The following is a 25,174-nucleotide window of genomic DNA, read 5'->3' on the forward strand; positions in this document are numbered from 1 at the left end:
ATTACACATGAGTATAACAAATTTTTGACACCCACAAGTATCGGAAAATGTCATACTTTGATGATTCAATCCGAGGGCATTATGAAACATGACTTTTAGGATAATGTAAATAAAAAGCACAAAAATTTTTCAAAAACAAGTGAATATAAGTATTAACATGAAAATTGAAAACGCCATAAATTTGTGCAAAAATATAGAAGTTTTCAAAATTTGAAAATGTGTAAAAAAAAGAATAACATCAGTGGAGATGTGGGGTTCAGCAAGGCCAAGACAGCACTTAGCGACCGCTAGCTCTGTTATGCGTGGCCAGAAGAGAGAGGCCTTGACGACATCCTGTTGACAAGGAAATGGATGGAAGCTAGTGAGACACGTATCCTCATACCAGCATTTTTCAATGAATGGCAGCCGAACAAAAATTCCCTGGGGTGTGACAAACCCCACCTCACCAGTTGAGGGTTAACTAAGGTGTATGGGCATGCTGAAACCTCTGGAAAAGGGAAGGTGGTACTTCATATCAATTTTGAATAAAGACCGTAGCCGTGTGCATTATGACATTTTGCAATAACCTGTGTGATTTGACTTTGGGCAGAAATATGCCGATTCATTAAGACTGGCGTTGTACATGCTTGTTTTAAAGAGGACCTTTCACCACATTTTTCATGTTGAACTGGACACACAATGTAATAGTTGCTGCAGAGCGGAATTAAATTTTTCCATTTTTAATTTCACGTCTCAAGTGTTTGACACATAATGTATTAGCTAAGTCCAATTGGGTGTTATGAAAGAATTTTCACTGGGGGGCGTGCACTTCTTCTCCCTGTATGATGCTGACCAATCATATGCAGGCAGCAACGCTCAAAGGAAAAAAAAGAACACTCCCCCCACGATACCTTGTAGCAGATTTTCCACTATGTGCGCCGAATGTCATATTGCCGAAAAGTGTTACAACTTTCAAAGTGTTTTACTCCTGAAATCTGGCTTGTATCCTTTGAATTGGCCCCTTGGTGTGCAAAATTAAGAATTGTGGGGGATATTTAACATTGTATTTGCTCCAACCTTTTTTTTAGCACATTGCTACATTTCATTGTCATAAATGCCTAAATGTCAAAAGTTTGCATTTTCTTTCCATTTATTACACAATTTCTAATATCTACCCTAAAACTTAAAAAAAAATATGAGAAGAGAGGATGTAAAATTTTTGGTTAACGATTGCATTTCTATAGAAGTCGCAAAAAAGGTTAAATATTAAAGACCGAGTGAGTACGCTAAAGATTTGTCACAAATGACTCCATTTTTCTGCAGCAACCTTCTCTGTCCTTGGCCATGTGCAGATCTTAGAGGGGCGATTCGTTAAGACTGGTATAACGCACGCCAGTCCTAATGAAGCGCTCGCTTGATTCATTAAGCGTCATGTGCTGCCTAATGAATCGGGCGCGTCTAATATCTAGCGTGCGCCGTCACCAGGATTGTACACCAGCTGTGGAGGCTGGCAGACCTTTCTGCAGTAAGATAAACCACTTTGGCTGCTGAGCAACACTGAATTCTTTTGGGGTCTGGAGGTAGTTCCTCGTGTGGTAATGATCCATTCCTGATAATTTTGCGGTTTACGCTTGCATTTGAATAATTTTGGAGACTTGTGATATGTTACCTATAAACATTAGATCTCATTTCTTTCTTTTTCTTCATTTTATAGAAAAAACTAGAAAGGAAATGACTGCCAAAGGGTCCACTGGTATGGAAGTCATACTCTGTACACTGGAGGTGAGGCACATTGTGTTTGTGTAGTCATCTGCATCGAATTCTTCTTTGTACAGTTGTTTTTTGAGTAAGTTATTAACCACTAAATTACAGTACACCTTCCCATCTCCAAGATCCTATCTCAATATGTAGTAGCTCTAATAATAATATTAGCAAATACCTCCAATTACAAATGTAGTATAGTTCTTCTGATTCGCTATGTCGCTTACCCCATGAGTAGGGCTTTGCAGTAACTTAAGTATCCATGGATACAATCACTAACAGTTAAATAAATTTCACTGAGTAGTCATAACCATGGATACCAGAGCTACTGCAATGCCCTGTACTTGGGGTAAGTGATGTGGCTAATCATAAGAACTATACTACATTTCTAATAGAAGGTATTTGCTAATATTATTACAACTAATACATAGTGGTTGTAACCATGGATACCTAAGCTACTGCAATGCCCTGCACATGGGGTAAGTGACATAGCGAATCAGATGAACTATATACATTTCTAGTTTGAGGTATTTGTTAATATTATTATCATTAAAGCATCCTTGCACGAGCATTCTTAAGAATGCTCATTTGACAATCGTCTTTTCATGTAAGCAAGCTGCTGATCACCTGTGCAGTGCAATAGATTAACATTCTCACTGGTGCATTGTCCTGTGTAAACAGAACTCGTACTGCCGAGAACTATGGCAGCCTATGTGCATTGGCCCATCGATTACAGATCACTCATTTTGTGTTCCTGTGTAAACAGGATATTAATTGACTGATGATCAGTAAAAGTTTAATGACGGGAAGTTGTTTATTGCCACCAGTCCGTGTAATCAGGCTTTACCATATTTTTTTTTTTTTAGGATTGGTAAACTAAACTAGCTGCAGGGAACAGTAAAGAATACAATTATTAGGGCCTATTTAGACATGTTGACTGCGACCATGAAAGACTGCCAATCGGCTATACCCGAGCCGAGGATGGTCGTATAACGCCCGGTTTAGACAGGTTGACCAGAAATCTGTGTACAGGACAATTGTTGATATGATCGTTCTGTGAGCATAGAGTTTCATCGTTATTGGTAACTCATCCATTGGGTGATGTGCTGCCGATAACCAACTTAATGGCGGCATTAATTAATGCTCCTTCTCCAGATGATTGGTGGCATTTATTGGGTTTATATAGTTTTTGCCCACCACTTGTTACTGTTTAATATCATAACTTAACCAAAATAAAATTACCTGGAGTATAAGTTGATATGCATGCAAAATAAGAGCATGTTCACACTGGCCGACAGAAGCAAAATGGACATGTACCCTGCTGTAAGTCAACATGTAGAAGCAATAGTACATATATGCAATATTTCTTTTACTTATTTACTTACACCTGGGTATATGTTCATTTTGTATCTGTTTTGGCTGTTTAATATCATAGAATTAAAAAATAACAGATTATTAAATATAATATTAAAAGTAGATACGGTAAGTGAGCTTCTTTCTATTTTCTCTTCTTTGTTTGTTTTGATTTTCTTGTACAGTTCTTTTATTTCCTTGTTATTTGAATCCCTGGGGATTTGTAATATATTATTTCTGTTTCTCCAGAACACCCGGGACCAACAAACGATATTAAATATTGTAAATATTCTCAATGAGCTGATGTCAGCTGGTAAGTGTCCAGATACTGTTTACAGATGTAAGATATACCTTCGGTTTGGAGCTCAGCTGTAAATGGGATGAGAGGTGCAGTTTTATTTGTATTACTTATAAATCTTTTGTTATGTTGTAAAACTGGATCTTGAGCTTATCTAATCACTCTGAAATGCCTTTAAAATTCAGTTGTAGGAACATTAATTTTAGATTTTGGTTCTGTATATTATATGGCCTGCCGGTGTTTAAATTGAGAGCTTACAACTTTTTCCAGAGTGCATTGGTCAGACTGCCTTTTATAGAGATCTTGATAAGGCGTTATCTGAGCATGCTCAGATGCTGAGGGTCTTCGGCGAAAAATATGCTCGAGTCCCCCGCACCTGCACTTCTCGTGGCTGTTCAACAGCTCCAACAAATGCAGGGATTGCCTAAAAACAGACAATCGCTGCATGTGTTGCTGCTGTTTAACAGCCACAAAACATGCAACCGCGGGGACTTGAACATATTTTTCAAGCACACTGAAGTCACTCGGCTACCACACGAGCATGCTCAGATAACACCTTATCTGAGCACATTCGTTCATCACTAATATCTGTATCTCCATCTGTTTTCAACTATTTTAATTTTTAACTGAGCTAGTGGATAGAAACTGACGGCTTTAATTTCTCCCATAAACAGTACACAGAGAAAAGAGGGATTGCTGCTATCCTATCTCTATATAGCACATGCTCAGAAGCAGCAGCATGTAGAATATTATACAGTAGTACTGAGCAGTGTGTGTCTGTGAATCAAGCTCTGTGGTGGAATAAGACCATTAACTAGAAAGCTGCTGTTTCCCCTTTCCCATCTCAATAGATTCCAACAGGCAGGTGTATTCTAACAAGTCAGTGAACTGGTAGCCCATTTTGTTTAGACCAATATGGATTTTTGTATTTTTTTTTCAGTAAATTACTAATTTATGAAGAGGGGAAGAGTCCGTTTTATCTGATAAAATATATTACAAATATTCTTATATTTGCTTTTACTATTGATCTTTGCAAAGTTTTTGTTTTCAACAAAAGTGACTATTACATACAGTTGTGGCCAAAAATATTAACACCCCTGCAATTCTGTCAGATAATATACTCAGTTTCTTCTTGAAAATGATTGCAAACACAAATTCTTTGGTATTATTATCTTCATTTAATTTGTCTTAAATGAAAAAAACGCAAAAGAGAATGAAGCAAAAAGCAAAACATTGATCATTTCACACAAAACTCCAAAAATGGGCCAGACAAAAGTATTGGCACCCTCAGCCTAATACTTGGTTGCACAATCTTTAGCCAAAATAACTGCGACCAACCACTTCCGGTAACCATAAGTGAGTTTCTTACAATGCTCTGCTGGAATTTTAGACCATTCTTCTTTGGCAAACTGCTCCAGGTCTCTGATATTTGAAGGGTGCCTTCTCCAAACTGCCATTTTTAGATCTCTCCACAGGTGTTCTATGGGATTCAGGTCTGGACTCATTGCTGGCCACCTTAGACGTCTCCAGTGCTTTCTCTCAAACCATTTTCTAGTGCTTTTTGAAGTGTGTTTTGGGTCATTGTCCTGCTGGAAGACCCATGACCTCTGAGGGAGACCCAGCTTTCTCACACTGGGCCCTACATTATGCTGCAAAATTTGTTGGTAGCCTTCAGACTTCATAATGCCATGCACACGGTCAAGCAGTCCAGTGCCAGAGGCAGCAAAGCAACCCCAAAACATCAGTGAACCTCCGCCATGTTTGACTGTAGGGACCGTGTTCTTTTCTTTGAATGCCTCTTTTTTTCTCCTGTAAACTCTGTTGATGCCTTTACCAAAAAGCTCTACTTTTGTCTCATCTGACCAGAGAACATTCTTCCAAAACGTTTTAGGCTTTTTCAGGTAAGTGTTGGCAAACTCCAGCCTGGCTTTTTTATGTCTCGGGGTAAGAAGTGGGGTCTTCCTGGGTCTCCTACCATACAGTCCCTTTTCATTCAGACGCCGACGGATAGTACGGGTTGACACTGTTGTACCCTTGGACTGCAGGGCAGCTTGAACTTGTTTGGATGTTAGTCGAGGTTCTTTATCCAACAGCCGCACAATCTTGCATTGAAATCTCTTGTCAATTTTTATTTTCCGTCCACATCTAGGGAGGTTAGCCACAGTGCCATGGGCTTTAAACCAGGGCTGTGGAGTCGGTAAGCCACAGTTGCAACTCCGACTCCTGGATTTTATCAGGCTCCGACTCCGACTCAGGCTCCGACTCTGACTCCTTCATAAATGGCCAATTCATAACAACAAATTTACTGTTGTAAAATATTAAACATCGTGCTTATTCAGTTTCTCACCATCATATAAGTAATCAGACCACTTAGAGCAAAAACTACATTTATTAGAATACAATTAGAATATAGCAAATAACTTTTATAAACTTTTCTAAACTGTAAGTAAATATGCAATAAACACTTTTATGCAGTTAATAAGAAGAAATCTATAAATTTGTCCTCAGAAAAAGTATTGCCTCTGTCAGATCCTCCTTCATGGATGCCCTCAAATCTGATCTAATTATTTTGAGAGCAGAGAACAACCTCTCTACACTAACTTGTGTTGGTGGCAAAGCAGTAACCACTCGGGCAACATCTCTGACAATGTCAGGATACAGAGGAATCGCTTGTTGCACTGTTATTTTTGATGAATGGTCAAATTTCTCAATTTCTTTTAGTGCACATGAAAAATTCTGCTGAAATGTACTGGCTGTGTTCCTTGATGGGGATGACTCTTCTTCTATGCGGGAACGCTTTGCACGGTCCTTGTGATCCAAATATTTTTCGAAATTAAATTCTTCATCAGTTGATGATGAGGGTGAAGATGTGGCAGGACAACCAAATTCTTCTTGTTCCTCCTGACTGTTCTGCAACCCTTTCATCCTTACTGCTATTTCAAACAGAGCTTCTTTTCCTTTACTTAGCTGTTGATCGTCTAGAAGAATCCGATGCATTGGGTCTACATAAACAGCTGCCAAAATAATGTTATTTTGTAATAGTAGCTCCTCTCTCCGTTTCATTGATGTAGCAATGCCACTTGCAATTAACCCTCCTCTTTGGGACAGTCGAAACATCAGGTTCTTCCACTCCTTTAAGAAAATACCTGGAGTTAAGTCCTCTGCTTGTAATTTTTTTAGTCACTGTAAATGGGTGCTCTAGCAATTTTTCCAGCTCAGTCACCTGATTCCACTGACTTTCATTTAGCGTCAGTTGAGGGTTAGCCATGTCTACAAGAAAGGTTTTCAGTTCAACCAAGCGCTGAATCATTAAGTAAGTACTGCCCCATCGTGTGGCTTGATCAATAATTGCCCCTTTTCCAGCACGTCTCTTCAAAATTGAGTCAACTTTAGGGGTTCTGGCAACAGTAGCCAATTTTCTCACCTTGCCAATCAGTGCAGCAGCATGTCCTTCTTGCAGACTGTCTCTTATAGCCAGCTGTAGCGTATGCACAACACAGCGCATGTGATGAATGAAAGAACATATTGACACAGTTTCAACAAGATCATCTAAACTATCATGTTGCTGTTCATCTGAAGCAACTTCAGTTTGCTCCTCAGTTACAATACTGTGTTCCTCTATTTCAAACATTTCTGTGTCTGTGGACCCAGAATGTTCTTCTAGCTGCTGGTCACCATCATTACTCTCATTCATTAGCTTAATAGTACTTATCATATTTGAAGCATTGTCAGTTACGACAGAAAGAACTTGCTCTTTTTTAAGTTCATAGTCTTGCAGAACCTTTTCCACCAAGACCTGGAGAAACTCACTGGTGTGATGAGCTTTGGTGTCTTTTACTGCCAATGTCTTGGTAACTATTTCATTTTTGTCACAAACAAATCGGACATTGATGGCAAAATAGTTCACTCTGTGACGTGTGCAGGCATCCATTTTAAGAAACAGAAAGCGTCCCTTGAGAGTTTTTTTAAGTTCTTCCTTTTGTTTAAAAGCTTCTTCGATTACTAATTTTTTAATACTCTCTCTCTCCAGAGAAACACCAAGCTTGCGGGCCATTTCCCCATTCAGACACATAAAAGCTGGTCGTGAAAATAATGAAATAGGCACACTATCCTTTACAACAAGCTCTATGATCTGTTTTTTAAATGTATCTACTGTCATTGTCACAGTAACTTTGTCACTGACAAAATATCTTGCAACTGATGGCTGCAAAGTTCTCTGCTCCTTTGTTTGGCTGGAAGAGCTGGGCACTGGTTCATTGGTTTGGATGCAGTCTTTCTCATCCACTGCTTTCAGTACTTCTGGATGAAAGTACTGTAAATGTCTCTTTAGATTAGAAGCTCTGGTAGGAGCATTTTTATCTTTGCCTGAATATGCACTCATCTTGGCTTCACAGCATTTGTTTTCGTCTGGATCATTTGTCATACACTGTCATACACTGAGTGTATCTTGAGTGTATCTATCTTGAGTGATGGTGAAATGTTCAAATACAGCTGATTTAATGTGATGCTTCTTTGACATTCTCAGGTTTTTAATTCTGCATTCACAATCCAAATGACAATTGTTTTTCCTAAAAACAATTGTACAAAATTATTGCCAGGTCGTACAACTGATATAGTGGTCAGTAATACTGTTATTATTCCTCATGTACTCACAGTTAACTAATGCAAAGTTTGTTGAAAGGATAATACTTCTTACAGTCTTCCTCTTCTGAGTAGCAGGCAGCTGTGAGATGCTTGGAAGACGTACACCTAGTATGATCTAGTCTAGAGGAGGAGCTTTACTACTAAGAATTTGCAACACATTTTCACTTTCAGTTTCATACATTGTAAGTAGGGGGGTTGGGGCAGCATGAGGTTAACCAAGTATAAGATTAGATAAGGGCAGTGGAGAACAGTGACACACAAGAAGTAAGAAATGTCTCTATCTCCAGCAGAACTGCTTATCACTGTTAACGAGTAACAAATATACACCGGCGCTACCAAATACAAATAATGATGGATATGTGCAATACAGCCGCTGCTGGCGAATGCCCAGGGTCTGTGCACACCCAAGGAAAAGTAAATAACAAAAAATCAAGAATTAAATTGCACCTGCGCTGACTGACTATATCCTGCAATGACCACCTAAGTAGGTCATGAATGAATGCTGTACTTACTTCCTGTGTACTGTGGGGCTGCAGATGAATCCAGCATGTGCCATGTGTAAAAATGGCTGTACCCCGATGGAAACCAGAGACGCAACACCAAGGAGGTGTCCCTCCTGTAGACGGTGGTGTGGGAGCGTCCCTTGAGGCTTTGAATTTAACCAAGCAATTCCTCACTAAGGGTTATCCTGAAGATCTCGATGTAGACCGAAAAAAAGTTGAATTGTTATCTAGGCATGCTCTAATCCACTAATCTGATCCTGATGGTGCTAAGTTACCCACTATCACTGAGCAAATCCAGGATTTACCTATTATCACCCAATATCATTCTGGTCATATAGAATTCATGAATATTATTCGGAGACATTGGTTTATTCTTCGGGGTGATAAAATAATAGGTAATCTTTTGCCGTAATTTCCAAGATTTGTATTTAGGAGGGCTCAAACGGTGGGTAATTTGGTAGCCCCTACTATTAAACCGTTTTTGCCAATCTCATCAGGGGCACGTCCAAGGGGTTTTATACCGTGCGGTACATGCTCTTGTTGCAGTCGTACCAGTTTTAAGAAAATTTTTCAGACTGCATTTACCGACTCTCATAACAAATTGTCGTTTAAGATTAAGGACTCGATTACTTGTTTTACCACTGGTGTTATTTATTTAATCAGGTGCCCCTGCGAAAAAATATATGTTGGTCGCACCAAACGCAGACTCATGGATCGAGTGAAAGAACATTTCAATAATATAGAAAAAGGCTATAGTGGTCATCCCCTCTCTAGACATTTTAAAGATTACCATAATAAATCTATTAAGGGAACATCGTTTTGTGGTATCCAACGAGTACACAAAAACGTGAGAGGTGGTGATTATTTGGCGCAAATGTCTCGGGTTGAGTCGCAGTGGATTTTCACTCTGGATTGTTTGGCCCCTAGGGGCCTCAATCAAGAAGTGGAGTTATATGCCTTTTTTTGATGGATTTCAGATTTATCCAAATGGTTATCAACATATTTTCTGTTATGTGCAACATTCATGTTGATGGTTTCTTTTTTATTGTTATAAAAAAATGCTTCCTCACAATTTGGTTTCTCAAGTCCTCAGACAGTTCTTTGGACTTCTTTCTTTTCTCCACACTCAATGTGGTACACACAAGGACACAGGACAGAGGTTGAGTCAACTTTAATCCATGTCAACTGGCAGCAAGTGTGATTTAGTTATTGCCAACACCTGTTAGGTGCCACAGGTAAGTTACAGGTGCTGTTAATTACACAAATTAGAGAAGCATCACATGATTTTTCGAACAGTGCCAATACTTTTGTCCACCCTCTTTTTTATGTTTGGTGTGGAAATATATCCAATTTGGCTTTAGGACAATTCTTTTTGTGTTTTTTCATTTAAGACAAATTAAATGAAGATAATAATACCAAAGAATTTGTGTTTGCAATCATTTTCAGGAAGAAACTGAGTATTATCTGACAGAATTGCAGGGGTGTCAATACTTTTGGCGATGACTGTATAGATTATTTATTTAAGGCATGTAAGTACAAGAGCTATAGTGCTCATAGACGTTAAGTCCTGTCCATTGGCGCATGCTCAGATTCAGATCTTGGCAACGAGATCTCGAAATCTTCAAGGGCCTCCGGGCTTTCACGAAATGTCGGTGAGCACCGTCGCCGCCACCCCACAGAGAAGCACCACCGCCGTACTAGCCTGGGAAGGGAGGCTGCATCGCCCTGCAGCGTCTGACTGGGACTGCCGCCACAGTATTTGTAAGTATATTCTGACCATAAAACGCAGGCCCATTTTCCCCCATAAATTTTTTGGGAAAAAATGCCTCTTATGGTCTGAAAAATATGATAAATTCAAGTAGATTTGCTCAACTTAGGAGAGAGATTTGATTCACATCAAATAAGTTCAGTACAAATCGAAGCTGCCAATGAGGGGGTTAACACCCCCCCAAAAAACAGAATCTGTTCTCTGATCTCAGAATCAGCTCGCCAACATTTTGCTATATTTGTGCAAATTGAATCTCCCAAAACTCTGATTTGATCTAATCTTAATTTTTAGGGAAATTAATAGCAAATTTGAGCCATTTAGAATTTATTCACTCATCTCTGGTGGCCTATATATTGTATAGGGCCACTTTCAACTTTTTGTTTGTCTCTCGCTGGTTATGTTTCGCACTGAGATTGCCCATTACTGTTATATAAAATGAATGATTGCTATTCTGACTTCCAAAACCTAATAATTGTATTGAATTCTAATACTATGAAGCATTGTGCTGATGAGAGTCATAGGCTGTATGTGTAAGCAGAGATGTGAAGGCAGCATCGTCCTAAATGATTATTTCCAAAATCATAATGTGGTCTCCATGTCCTCTACATACTGAATTAATCATGTGCCAAAGCAGCTGATTTTTAAATCTGCACTTAATTGCAGCTATCAACCCCTGATGATGACCTTTCCCTCCCTGGGCTCTCTTCACCTTTCGTTGCCACTCGATCCGTCCTTCAGTAGTTTTAATGACGATCTAGCTGGTTCAAATCGCCAAATGACCCTGTGTAATATAAACCCACTGACAGCCAGCTTGTAGTACATTTCTGCTACACTATGCTGAAAATCCCACTGATTCCTGCAGCATTTGCACCTTATGACCCAATGTAATTCATGAAAAAATGCATCTATGACCTATTAAAACATATCCAGACCCTCCCATGACATCCTCATTGCCCTAACAGCGGTATTGTAGCACAGCTCAGCTGTTGTATTCATTCAGAGAAGAGCACAATTATGCTCCGAAGATCCCCTTGAACATCAATAAAATGTGGAATTTGGAAATAATGAATATTGGTTGAATAGTGGGTCACAGTCACTACGTTCAAAACTATCAATAGGGTCATTGCCCATGTTAAGATCAATCTATCGCTATCAGGAGAGCAGAGGGAGGGACCTGCAGCACTGAAAAGAAGCGGAGTGCTGGGAAATGTAGTTTTAATAGATCGAATAGGACCGCCCACTCAACTATGTGATGCTGTATGCACAGAAGTGCAGAAAGACGAAAAAAGACGCTATGGTACTAGAAAAACTTTATAATGTGCCTGGACTATATATTAACCCAATGAACGACATAAAAATAAAACCTAAAATGCTATTGCGGATTTGCTTCTTTTTTGGCATTTCATACCACTTGTAATTTTTCTCCATTTTTCAGTACATTATATGGTAAAATGAATTATAACTTATCCCGTAAAAAAAAACCCAAGCCCTCATATGGCTTGGAAGAAGGGGGAAAAATACACAAAAATAAATATATATAAAATACAAATTTAAATTATATGTAATAAATATATAAAATATATATTAATTGTACTCATTTAATTTATATTTATTTAATATATATATATATATTTATTTTGTCCCTGCGGGGGTAAGCCTTTAATGGGGATTGTATGCTGATGTGGGTACAAAAATGCAAGGACCTATTGCGAGAGTTCAATGCAATGTGTTTTTTCTTCCAGGTGGGGGAAGGAGAATAAGTGTTCTCGTTTCTAAAGGAGGGACCCAGATATTGCTACAATTGTTGCTCAGTGCTAGTAAGGACTCTTCTCCGAATGAAGAGTTAATGGTACTTCTTCACAGCTTGCTGGCAAAGATAGGACCAAAAGGTCAGTCTGAAGTGCATAAAATAATGACTGGCTCCAGGAGGGATTATTATTCTTGTATCAAGTTCATTAGTTGAAAGTTTTTACGTGATTACAAATTCTATTCATTCATTGGTTATTTTAAGCCATTATAGGGATGATATTACCGTATGCTGATAAAGCTAGAATTACACAATGTAACATGGCAATGTTCTTGCCTCTGCGGTTTGTGTAAATCCTTCATATCCTTGTTATATTCATAAAAGTAAAACCAGTACAGGCTTTAAAAGGACATTTCATGGGATATTTTAACAAAACTCAGTGAGTTATCTCATTTTTTTTCTGCATCCAAAGTTAAATAAAGATTGCTATATTCCTTTCATCCAACTGGGCGTATAACACAGAACGTCTCTGTGGGTGTTTGCTTTTTCTCCTCTGATGCTGGCCAATCAAAACACGGCCGCACCCACAACGTTCCGTGGTATACGACCCCTGTCGATGGTGCTGCCATCTTGGCTGAGTCAAGTGATTGTCCACAGAGTTAGTTATATTCACCAGGGATTTGTCTGGTGAATATAACCTATTTTGCTTTTTTATCATATTCCCTATTATTTAGGAATTTTTTGTAAGCACGAATAGACCCTTTTCTAGAAAAATCTACACTCCCCACATGTCTGTTTCAATTTGTGAATAACTCCAATCATAGTTCTAACCTGGACCTAATTAAAGCCCCCAGGGGATGTATAATGTTGATAAATGTTACATCATCCCTTTAAATGAACACTAAATTTAGAAATTTTAAAATGAATCAGAAAATAAACTTTTATCAGTTTAATGGTTTTAACACAAATAATATCAGAGAAAGCTCTGTAGATATCTAGAAATCCTGGGTTGGGTGCTTTACCAATCTGTGTCTCTTATCGTAAATAGGTGGGGGGAGGCTCCTGCTGCAGCCGGCTGTCTCACAGCCAGACTAAGTAAGAATTGTGAGGCAGGAAACAGATGATTTCCAGGAAGACGCGTATAAATTTTTTTAATATATTTTTAATTCAGATATAAGCGGAATAGGAAATATGAGCAAAGGAAAATAGCAGATTAGAGGCTGTATTTTTTTTAATTGAGGCAATTTTTTTTTAAATTGGGTTCCATTAAAAATTTTGCTCCATTTGCCTTCTTCAGTCTCTGTATTGCTATTTCTGGCAACAAAAAACAAACAAAAAATCTTGATATTTTTCAGTTTGTTTTTGTGAATGGCCTATTTTCAGTCTTCTTATGTTTTGCTCTTTGTAAAATCGCAGTGTTTCAACCACAATTTGTGAAAATGGTTCAAGTACAAAACAAGGCCTCATTAAAAATGAAAGAAGCATTGTGGCTGTATTAATAGGCAAAAATGATTTATTTTTCAGTTTGTTTTTGTGAATGGCCTATTTTCAGTCTTCTTATGATTTGCTCTTTGTAAAATCGCAGTGTTTCAACCACAATTTGTGAAAATGGTTCAAGTACAAAACAAGGCCTCATTAAAAATGAAAGAAGCATTGTGGCTGTATTAATAGGCAAAAATGATTTACAAACTGAAGCCCAAGATTGCCATGTGCAACTGTATATTCATATTTAGCGCCTCTAAAATCTGGAGCCTCTTTTCTTAAAACTTTGCGACAATCCTTTTTTCTGTTTTTCACCTTGGAAATGTATGGATAAGTTGTCACCTGAGTGTTCTCGTTCCTGTTGTGGAAGTAAAGATGCTCCAGAATTGTAATTTTACAGAATGTACAGTGTTTTTCAGAACTGAGTCTTTAGTATTAGTGGCCTATATTTGTAGAAAAAAAGATTTAGAATATCCAGTTACTTGTGTACAGACATAAAAGCCTTATGACAGTAAAAACAGAACTAAAAATAAGGATTTTGTGAGTTGATGAAATGATTATTTTTAACTTCGTAGATAAAAAATTTGGAATCAAAGCACGAGTCAGTGGAGCGCTAAGCATATCTCTCAACCTCGTCAAGCAAAATCTGCAAAGTCCAAAGTTGTTGCTTCCATGTCTTCAAGTGTTCCGTGTGTACTGTATGAACTGTGAGTACCGGCAGCCCTGAGATGATAAATCAGCACACTACAAATGTATTTATAAGGAGGAGTTATTGATCAGTATTGTGCAGTTTTAATTTATGACAAAAAACTTAAGATCGTGAACAGCTGCCACAAGGGATTATTTTTTTCCAGTGATTTACCATGCTTTTGCAATTCTATATTTTGTCACATGGCACAGTGGGCAAAACGAGACTTCCCCATGTCTCACCGGTTCAGGTCATTGTGCCAAAAACTGTATTGCAAAGTCATGGCTAAATGGGTATTCAAGAGTTATAAAAGATCATCAGTGTCAGATTGGACCCCTGGCACCACCTGGGTTCAGCTGTTTGCCACTCCAAAAATGGCCTCATGTTAACCATGTATGGAGGAGAGACAGCACACCTCCATACATCAGCAGTGGCCATTCTCAGCTGCAGTTCATAAGGGAATAAGAGCTGAGAACAGTCGCTCCACCATGACTTGAGCCATGTTTTCCAGCTCTACATTGCATGCATCCGGTGGTTTTGGGAGTAGCAAACGACATATTGTGGAGTGCCAGGTATCGGATGCCCATAGATCTGATACCGATGACCTATGGTATGCATCTGTATCGTTAGACAATAAAACCCTTTTCACCGCTTCCTGCATTAAGATGTGAATTAACTTCCGTGGGTGTGGAGAGGGCTCATGAGCAGAGATTTCTCCACGTGTGGCAGATACCGGCTATAGTGCATAACCTGCAATGCTCTCGAACAGCCAAACCTGAGTTCTGGCTGCAGCTGTTAACAACAATTTAAACACCGCTGTCAATCTCTGACAGCAGCATTTACATGGAACACTCTCCAGCTCCCATTAGCAGGACGCCATCGCAGTGGATAGACTGGTTATTGTGACAGCCAGAGATCTTCTGAAGACCCTTGTCACTGTCATCTTGGTCAGCCTGGGAAGCTCTACTGCTTATCCTACATTTAGGAGTCTTGCAGTATAAAGTAAAATATAATAATTAAAAAAAGTTATTTTTAAATATAAAAATTCAAATCTCCCCCATTAAAAATAAAGGAAAAAAAAAAATCTAAATTTGATATCACCACAATTGTGAAACTTAATTAACCCCAATTTTGGTACGTGATGGCTTTTTCAATGCAATGAAAGCATCTTATCTACAGAAAATGTGCTATCACCATAATAGACTTAACCTGGATAATCATGTTTCAAGGTCAAATATTGCATTCCTGTAAAAACAAAACCCAAAAAAACTATGGAAGAATTGCCCAAAAAGTTATGGCTCTTGGAAGAGGGGGAGGTTAAAATGAAAGCACAAACATGAAAAATTCCCTGGCCTTTGAAGGGTTATCTCTGGCACGTCAATCTCGCTGAGTGTACATTTATCACATTGTGCATAAAGTCAGGGACGTGCAGGAAACCTTTAATGTACCTTTTTATATGGAGGTAAAATAAAATTGCGCCATGGATCTTGAAATGTATTTTCTGAGTATGTGGCTGATTTGCTCCATCAATGTGATGATGGACTCGGCATTTATTGTGGCACATAAAGTTCCTGCAGCCCTGCAGTACAGATCTGTGTGGTATGCCATGTGCCGCCATATAGGCTGCTGTGTGCATTAGTCATACTGATGACCTCTCGAATGGATGGTGCGACCCCACTAACATGCATTGAACTGATTTTGCAATACATTTAGGCATTTGTGCTTTTTATTTCAGCTGTAAATGCCGTGTACTTGGGAAAAAATGGAGCTGTAGAACTTCTGTTCAAAATAATAGGACCATTCAGTAAAAAGAACACCAGCCTGATGAAGTAAGTACCTTATATGTGTAGTATATCAGTGCTGACAATCCGATATTCAGCTCGCACTCAATCATTCTAGTCTATGAGTGCTTGGAACTCATCGGACTGCACTCGGATGACTTCTGAATGCAGTACGATCAAACTCTGATCTGCGTATGAACAGAGTGTGATTAGCATCTCGACTTAATGTTCTCGGATGAGAAAACATATGGTCGTGTGACCCTGGCCATAGTCTGAGATTCAAAATGAACCGCCATTGGCTTACATTGAGAATCCGACTTTTAGGCTATGTGCCCACGTAGCGTTTTTCATGCGTTTTATGGAGCGCTTTTGTTAGCGTTTTTTACGCTTTTGTTAAGCGTTTTAGCATGCGTTTTCCTAATGAACATGCTGCGTTTTTTTTCCGCTTAGCGTTTCCGCAGCGGAAAAAAACGCACCATTAGCACAACATGTGCGAATTCAATTATGTTTCCATGGGATGCTTTTCTTAAGCGTTTCCGTGGCAGAAACGCGCGTCTAAAAGCGCCGCAAAAATGCTTAAAAAACGCAACGTGGGCACACAGCCTTAAACCCCCCTGTGATGCGGCTAGTCTGATTTGAGGTCACATGGTCCAGAAGAGGACAGGAGCTGTTGTTGGAAACTGATCGCTGTCTTCTTCTCTAAGGCTATGTGCACACGTTGCTGATTTTGATGAGTTTCCGCAGCGTTTTTCGACATGTGGAATTGCATCAAATCCGCAGTGTAGTACAGTACCAATGATAGTCGATGGGAATTTGAGAATTGGTGTGCACATGTGGATTCGCAGCGTTTTATGTACCGCAGCATGTCAATTCTTTGTGCAGATCCGCAGCGTTTCTACACCCATTGACTATACATTGAGTAAGGCAAATCCACACATCAAAAAGCGCATGACAATCCGGAACAAATCCGCAAGAAATCTGCATCATTTCCGCATGAAATCCGCATGTCTTTTGGCCTGCGTTTTCTGCGAAGAGATGCAGATTCTTTGCGGAAAATTCCGCAGGCCAACACAGATGAAAGTATTAGGGTGTGTACCACGTTGAGTATTTGCATCAGAAATTTCTCCACCAAAAAGGCCTATTGACAGGAAAATGTTGCGTAAAATTCTTGTGTTTTTTGACGCATTTGCTGAGTGCATTTTTTATGTTTTTTTCCATATTCATTTGAATGGGTTACAAATAGAGATGTGCTGTGTCCGGTGCTGAACTCCGAACACTGACTTCTCCAGTAAATCCGTTTCTGGTATCCGAACTGAACATTGGACAAACATTTGGTTGAACACGACGAACCCGAACATCGACAGGTCCGCTCCTCCGTAGTTACAAACAGGCATGCAATTTTATTTTAGTTTTTTTCTCATTCATTAGTATGGGTGAAAAATGTTGACAGAATTGACATGCTGCAAATATGAAACCGATTGAAATCTGCAAAGGAAGAATAAGCAGCATGTGCATGAGATATCAGGAATCTCATTAATTTTGCAGGTACTGTAAACTGCAGCGTTTTGGTGAAGAAATTTCTGCTGCAAATACTCAACATGTGCACGTGCCAGGAAAACAGTATGGTTTCTCCATGGTTTTCCTAATGTGAGGTGGACTTACTATGCATTGCTATAGATCCTAAGTAAAAGATAAAGCTCAGCAGAAAATAAATGCCATATACTCAGATGTCATTGTCCTGGTTTTATGTGTAAATATATCTAATATTAGTAACTCCTTTGAACTCCCCACTCAGTCCATATACTGTATCTCACTACACATAAAATAACAATGCACTTATTCTCTCAGGCCGGATTTCAAGTTTGTCCATTGGCATTAAGAAACAATTTTTCGTTTGTCTCAAGATGACTTCTCCATTCCTGGAATGTTTATGGTACATGTGAAACTGCCTTGTCATTGTTCATCTCAAGTGTTCCTTCCTTTTTTTGACAAACATCCTGGTTTTAGTTTTGCTTTGAAAGTTATAGACATGTCACATTATCGCTCGCTCATTTATTTATTTATTTTTAATGGATTCTGCATGGATTTTCTTTCTGTAAGCCAGGTGTCAAGCACGCAGCCCGCAGGGCACATGCAACACTTGTGGCTGCTTCATGCGGCAGGCATCTTAGCTGCCCATGATGACCGCAGATTGGTTCAGGGGCCACCAAAACCAGCGCTTCATGTCAGCTGAATGTACTTCCTTGGGTGTACATTCAATTGAAATTTATTGCAGAGCAGACACCGGCTCTCTGCACTGCAATACCAATACCAGACAAGCAGAGGCTAGCAGCGGACGTCGGCGTGTCGATTTGGGCAGCATATGATGTAGCTGCCATTGTCCATCCGTGCTGTGCAGGGGGAAGAGGAGAAGGATCTTTGTTTCTCCTTCTACCATGACAGCACCACGGAGAGAGGGGATCCACCCTTCAAGGATCGGAAACCTACAGCTAAAAAGGCAGCACCTCTCCCTCTCTGTCCTTGACGCGGAACCTTTCAGTTATGGCGTACTTGAATAAAAGAAGATTAAAGATGGATCCAGGCCTGACCAGACTGGTACAGGCAGTGGGGATGCCCCTGCCACGACGGGTGTGGTGTCCTGTAGCTTCCACTGCTGGGGCCGGGGGCCTTTCAAGGTGTTTGGGAGGGAGCTCAGCCGTCACAAAATGCTCTGGTGCTGGCTTGCGGGCATTGTGCTCTGCGCATGCGCGGGGACGTGCTGGAGTCGCTCACTGATGACACGGCCAGCGGCTCACATGACCGGAGGTAACATCCAGTGAGGAAACCGGAAGTAGTACAGGGGACATGCCAAGGCTGCTTGCATTCAAAAGAGAGCATGGTAAGACGCTTCCTGCAACATAGCCAGTCCCCTGTAGAAATGGATGTGCAGAATAGTAAACCACCGCAGCAGCAGCAGCCAAGGATACAGAGGAAGGAGATGATCCTTCATCCCAGTCGAGAGGACATACCAGCAGCCATTCTACCCAACAAAGCAGGAAAGATCTCCAGCCTCCAAAGGCCCATCAGTGGATCCCATTCCTCCTTCTAAACTGGTACACGCAGCTGCATCTTCATGAAATTACACTTTGTAAATGGGGTCCCCCTTTTTTCTCTCTTTTATTTAGGGAGGAAAATGCTTGGCTAAGACCAAGCACAGGCGTTGCCTAATTTGTAATGAGGATTTACCTGTCACATAGGAAAATAGACTGCCATTCATGCACAGAGCAGGTGCTATATGAGGAGACCCTAAATTTCACCTCTGAGTAAAGATCTGTAATCAGGACAGAGGTCGAAAGCACCTATAAATCTCTTTCCTGGGGGTAGTATCAAGAGGCAAAAGACCAGCAGGAGGTGCCCTGAATCTGAGACCAATAGTTCTGTGTTGTGAGTTCATTTTCCCCTTCACCTTTGATGTCTGATGAACTCCCTCTGCTGGTGAAGAGAGGTAGTGAAATTGAATGGGATGGAAAGAACCTGTTATCTGAACAGGCGGAGTGTGATTGGACATCTGGAATTTCTGAGTGGATATAAGGCAGCCGACGCCCTGCAGGGTTTGCTGGTGATCCTTTCTGCTCTGAACTCTGGCATCCAGTTTTAGTTCCTGTCTACTAAAAGCTAAGTTTTTGCCCTTCTATTATTCCATGAGATTTTGTCTGGTTTCCTTAGTGTTTGTATTCAGCCAGTCCTGGTTGGGACTGGCTGAATTCCATTTTTGTCTCTGATCAGTTGATCTCTCTGCTCTGTTTTCAGAATATACCTGAGTGCTGATATAGTGATTTTGAAGTCTAGCAACTTCAGGGCCTTTTTTCCTATCAGACGGTTGGGACATTTTTGTAGGGTTTTTTACTGATTGCAGCCAGCATCTTTTCTGTCCTGTCCTATCTAGTTAGTTGGGCCCCATCGTTTGCTCAGCCTGTCTTTCTGTCTGTGTTTGTGTTTTCATCTGTTTTTCACCGACAATACATGTTGGGGGCTGTCTATTGCTTTGGGGTCTGCTCTGGGGCAGTTTAGATTTCCCCTTTCTTTCTTTAGGCTTATGTAGTTCTCCGGCTGTGACGAGGGGTCTAGGGCACCGTAGGAACCCCCCACGGCTACTGTTAGTTGTGGTGAATAGCAGATTTGGCTTTCAGTACCATCTTTATGCTGATGACACACAACTATATACGTCTTCCCCCGACCTTACCCCCGCTGTACTACAGAACGCCAGTGACTGTCCTCAGTCTCCAATATCATGTCCACTCTCTATCTGAAACTCAACCTCTCCAAAACTGAACTTCTTCTGCTCCCGCTGTCTACTAACCTCCCTAAATCTGACATTTCCCTCTTCGTGGGTGGTACCACAATAACACCCCGGCAGCAGGCGCGCTGTCTGGGTGTTATATTTGACACCAATCTCTCCTTCACATCCCATATACAATCTCTTGCCCGCTCTTGCCGTTTACACCTAAAGAACATCTCTAGAATCCGCCCTTTTCTCACCATGGAAACAACAAAAACCCTTACTGTAGCATTGATCCACTCCCGCCTGGATTGCTGCAACGCTCTATTAATTGGCCTCCCCGTCACTCGACTATCCCCTCTCCAGTCCATACTTAATGCAGCGGCCAGGGTCGTCCATCTAGCTTATCGGTACTCGGACATGTCCGCTCTTCGTCAGTCAGTACTCTGGCTGCCCATTCATTATAGGATCCAATTCAAAGTACTTGTTCTCACCCACAAAGCTCTCCACAGTGTGGCACCACCCTACATCTCCTCCCTCATTTCTGTCTATCGGCCTAGCCGATCGCTGCGCTCTGCAAACGACTTTCGACTAACCTCTGCACTAATCCGTACCTCCCACTCCCGACTCCAAGACTTCTCCCGTGCTGCTCCTATCCTCTGGAGAATGCTCTACCCCAAGAAATTAGGACTAACCACAATTTGCATAGTTTTAGGCGCTCCCTCAAAACACATTTGTTCAGAGTGGCCTATCACGTTCACTAATCAAAGTCATTCTATGTGTAAGTGTGCGTGTGTAGCCCATTCACTATCTCCATCCATCCTTCACTCCCTCAAGATGGCTGGACCATCATTGTAAATACACAATTGTAAATACACACCTGTACTTTTTATCTCCCTCACCTCATTGTAGATTGTAAGTTCTCACGAGCAGGGTCGTCTTATTTCGTCTTATTTTGCTTTAATTATTGTATTGTTAACGTTGTTACTTATGACTTGTGTTTTGAAACTGTTAAACTGTAAAACGCTGCGGAATATGTTGGCGCTATATAAATAAAGATGATTATTATTATTATTAACAGTTGGTGACATTCTTGAAAAAGCAGGGGTTAAGAAAAAGGGATTTCCCAACCTGTCCATTCCCACATATAAGAAGTCCTTTCGAAGTGAAAAAAAAAAAAATTTGTAGAAGACACCCAAGAGAGAAAAGCAGATGGGAAGAGGGGAAAAAGAAAAGTAGAGTTTTTCTCTTTGGGGGTTCCTCTCAAGATAGGAAGCCCTCCTAGTGATAGTCTTTCCCAGGTGGGTGAAGATTATCCCTCTTCCTTCCGGTCTGGGAAAAGATTTCTAGCAGTACCTGGATACTGAACCTAATAAAGTCAGGCCTAAAGATAGAATTCCTCTCATTCCTAGTCCCAAACTCCGTGGTAACTCGGCTACGGTCCTCTCCATAGGAACAACAGGCCTTGGAACACAAAGTGTTAAATCTAATGGACAAAGCTGTCGTCCAGGAGATACCCCTTCAGGAAAAGACAGAAGGATTCTACTCCCCATTGTTTCTGGTGAAGAAACCAGATGGATCTTTCAGGACAATAATAAACTTGAAAAAACTTTATACATCACTAAAGACTCAATCTTTCAAGATGGAGTCAATAAAGTCAGCTGTAAAAATCTTGTTTTCAGATTGCTTTATGACAGTCCTGGACCTGAGGGATGCATATTATCCCATTCCCATACACGAAGACTCTCAGAAGTTCCTCAGGGTGGCAGTCTCCATGGGGGGGAGGGGGAAGTCAGATTTTTTAATGCAATGCCCTCCCTTTTAGCTTGGCGGGAGCCCTTCTAGTATTAACCAAGCTGGTGGCGGAAGTAATGGCACACCTAAGGGAACAGGACATCTTAATTGTACTTTACCTGGATGACTTCCTAGTGATAGGCAACTCTGTCCAACACTGGAAAGCTTAACTGGAGAGAGCTATGACCTTTTTAGTATACTTAGGTTGGGTCTTAAGCTTAAAAAAAAAAAAAAAATCAAAGATCGAGCCCGAAAGCAGGAATGTCACCTACCAGAAGACAAAAGGGAGAACATTGTGGGTCAGGTGTTGAGGGCATCACAATACCCTTCCATGGCATTGAGAAAAGCTATGTCTCTGTTAGGTTCCCTGACCTGTATGCCAGCAGTTCAGTGGGCCCAATTACACACCAGCGATCTTCAGTGGGACATCTTAAGAAATTAGGTCTCCCTAAAGGGGCAGTTAGAAGGACACATGACTGTCTTCAAAAACTATTCATTCCCTGGGTGGGTGGAAAAAAATAGGAGATTTGAACCAAAGGGGTTCCTTGGGTAACCACAGTGACTCGAGTCGTCACCACAGATGCAAACCCATAGGTTGGGGGGCTCGTCTAAACCACAGAGTTGCTCAGTGAGTCTGGAAGGAAATCAGAAATAGGTTTCCTCGAACAGGAAAGAACTGTTAGCAGTCAGTCACGCTCTGATAGAGTTCTTAGATTCCCTTCAGGGCCAGCTTGTACGAGTATTTTCAGACAAACAGGTAGTGGTGGCCTATCTGAACCATTAGGGTGTGGAATCAGGTCGAGTCCCTTGATGGTTATAAGCCCAGATTCTCCAGATGGCAGAAAGCAATTTTCTTTCTCTGACTGCGCGCCATTTACAGGGGGTGGAAAACTACAAGGCAGACTTCTTGAGCAGCACTCAGTTGAAACAGGGCGAATGGGTTCTATAACTGTCCATTTTCAACCAGATAGTAGAGTTGCGGGGTCTCCCAGTCATAGATCTCTTTGCCAACAATAACCACAAAAGAGTAGTCTCCTTTTGCTCCATAGATCCCAGAGGGAACCCTCAGGCTCTACATGCCATCATGATTCCTCTGTAAGATCTAGGCCCATTGCTAGCCAGAAATTACCACCATGGGATTTAAATATGATATTATCAGCCCTAATGGGTCCCCCTTTTGAGCCCTCAAATTCAACTTCACTTAAGATTCTGTCTTTTAAGACAGTTCTTCTAGTGGCATTGAGATCAGCCTGCAGGTTGAGCGATATTCAGGCCTGTCTGCAGGCCACCCTTCACTCAAATTTTAGAGGGGAGGGTCATTCTGAAACCCAACCCTGCCTACTTACACAAGGTAACCGCTCATTTCCATAGGTCCCAAGAAATAGTCCTCCCTTCTTTTTGCTCCAGCCCCAAGAATGCAAGAGGAAAATTTCCATATGTTAGACGTAAGAAGATGTCTAGTTCAGTACCTAGTGTCCACCCAGGGGTGTAGGAACGATAGGTCTCTGTGTGTTTTCAGGGACCTGGGAAAGGGCTTAAGGCCTCAAAAAGCACACTGGTAAGGTGGATAAAGGGATGTGATCTCGTTGGCCTATTCGTCTAGTAGGAATGTTGCCCCGGAGGGATTGAGAGCTCATAGTACAAGAGGGGTGGCAACTTCCTGGGCGGAAAAGTCGGAGGTCTCCATTGAACAGATTTACTTGGCTGGACCTAGCCTCTTCTTCTGATCTAACCCTTGGGAGAAGGGTCTACAGGCTGTAGTCCCTCCCTAAGATACTATTCTCTGCAATTCTCTCTGTGGTGCTGTCATGGGATTTCTCAGAGCCCATGACTGCATCCTTATCCCCCCCCTGTCATGTGTTGGTGAGCACACTCTCGTTTGTGTGTGATTTATGTATAGGTCACAGGGTGTTTGCTTATAAATATTGTGGTTAAAATGTTTATTATAATAACTTGGAGTTCCTCTTGTGCTCTGTAGAGCAACTGATGCGATGGAGAGGTACCCCTCTTTTTAACTGTAGGTTTCCTGTCCTTGAAGGGCAGATCTCCTCAACTCTCAGTGGTGCTGGCATGGGCTCTAAGAAATCCCGTTACCGGTATGTAACTATGTCTCTTGGGTATGTGAAACACTGCAGCATTGCTTCAAGATGGGAACCAGGATGGATGTCAATGCTACAAGATGGGGACCAGGATGGGGATCATTGCCACAAGATGGGGACCAGGATGTGGGTCATTGCCACAAGATGGAGACCAGGATGGGGATCATTGTTACAAGATGGGGATAAGGTTTTGGGGCTACAAGATGTTGGACACAATTACTATATGGTGCTAATTATAGGACAAGATTGGGGCCAATTGGAGGACAAAAAAAGTGGGGAAAAATGCAAAAATAAATTCAAAATATGAAAAAACAATTGAGAAATATTTGCCACTAAAAAATGCTATTTTATGTACAAACTAAAATAAACGACCCAAACAAAAATTGCCTTTAAAAAAGCCAAAAATTGTTAAGTTGTATATAAAAAAAAGTGCTATAGCTGAAAATGTCATTTTGTTCCGCAAAGAATGCAGCCGATCAAATTCACATTTTTTGAATGTGCGTCTCATATACCGAGCTGAGTTTGAGACCCTGCTGTAAACTCTGTACCTGTCTACTGGAATCACTTGCACCTAGAGATCTTGTATTTTATATGCTGAATCCATGCTCCACCTTGTGGTAAGAAAATGTTCTTCACCATGTAGTGGTAAAGAAAGAAAACCAGAACTATTCCAATGTTCGATTAAACGAAAGAAAAATCCGATGTTAACTAGTAATTACCCAGTCATGGTGCCAATTTGGTATAGGTTACATTATCTATATTGATATATTATATTCATGTAACTTGTTGAAAGGAGGGATTGTGAATGCTATATCTTACAGTGCCCTTCATAGGGGACGGGCCATTGCTGCAGTTTTATCAGAGGTGGTTGGAGGTGAGGTGTGCAGCGCTTACAAGCTCTTTAAAAGGAAGCTTCTCAGCACTGCCAAGCAGTCTTCCCTGCACTTCTCTGCAATATTAGAAGAATTCCAGAATGCACTGATTTCCCCCCCGGGAGGGAGAGGAGCTAGGCGGTCTTG

At 40.8% G+C, this 25,174-nt stretch overlaps 1 protein-coding gene across 7 annotated transcripts in view; it reads left to right on the forward strand.

Annotated features, from left to right (window-relative positions):
- AGTPBP1 (ATP/GTP binding carboxypeptidase 1) overlaps positions 1–25,174 on the forward strand; it is a 261,694-nt gene that overhangs the window by 105,364 nt on the left and 131,156 nt on the right. For 6 of the 7 annotated variants that reach the window (XM_073546002.1, XM_073546003.1, XM_073546006.1 and 3 more), the window contains 5 exons: positions 1,694–1,761; positions 3,343–3,406; positions 12,049–12,195; positions 14,111–14,242; positions 15,959–16,052. In XM_073546002.1, coding sequence (XP_073402103.1) covers positions 1,694–1,761; positions 3,343–3,406; positions 12,049–12,195; positions 14,111–14,242; positions 15,959–16,052 — 505 coding nt within the window. Of the gene's footprint in view, positions 1–1,693; positions 1,762–3,342; positions 3,407–12,048; positions 12,196–14,110; positions 14,243–15,958; positions 16,053–23,701; positions 24,153–25,174 lie in introns of those variants that run through there. The other variant, XM_073546007.1, reaches the window with a different exon arrangement.

This window comes from Dendrobates tinctorius, unplaced genomic scaffold, assembly GCF_039654945.1.
Source record: "Dendrobates tinctorius isolate UK_male_01 unplaced genomic scaffold, ASM3965494v1 ptg000144l, whole genome shotgun sequence".
NCBI lineage: Eukaryota > Metazoa > Chordata > Amphibia > Anura > Dendrobatidae > Dendrobates > Dendrobates tinctorius.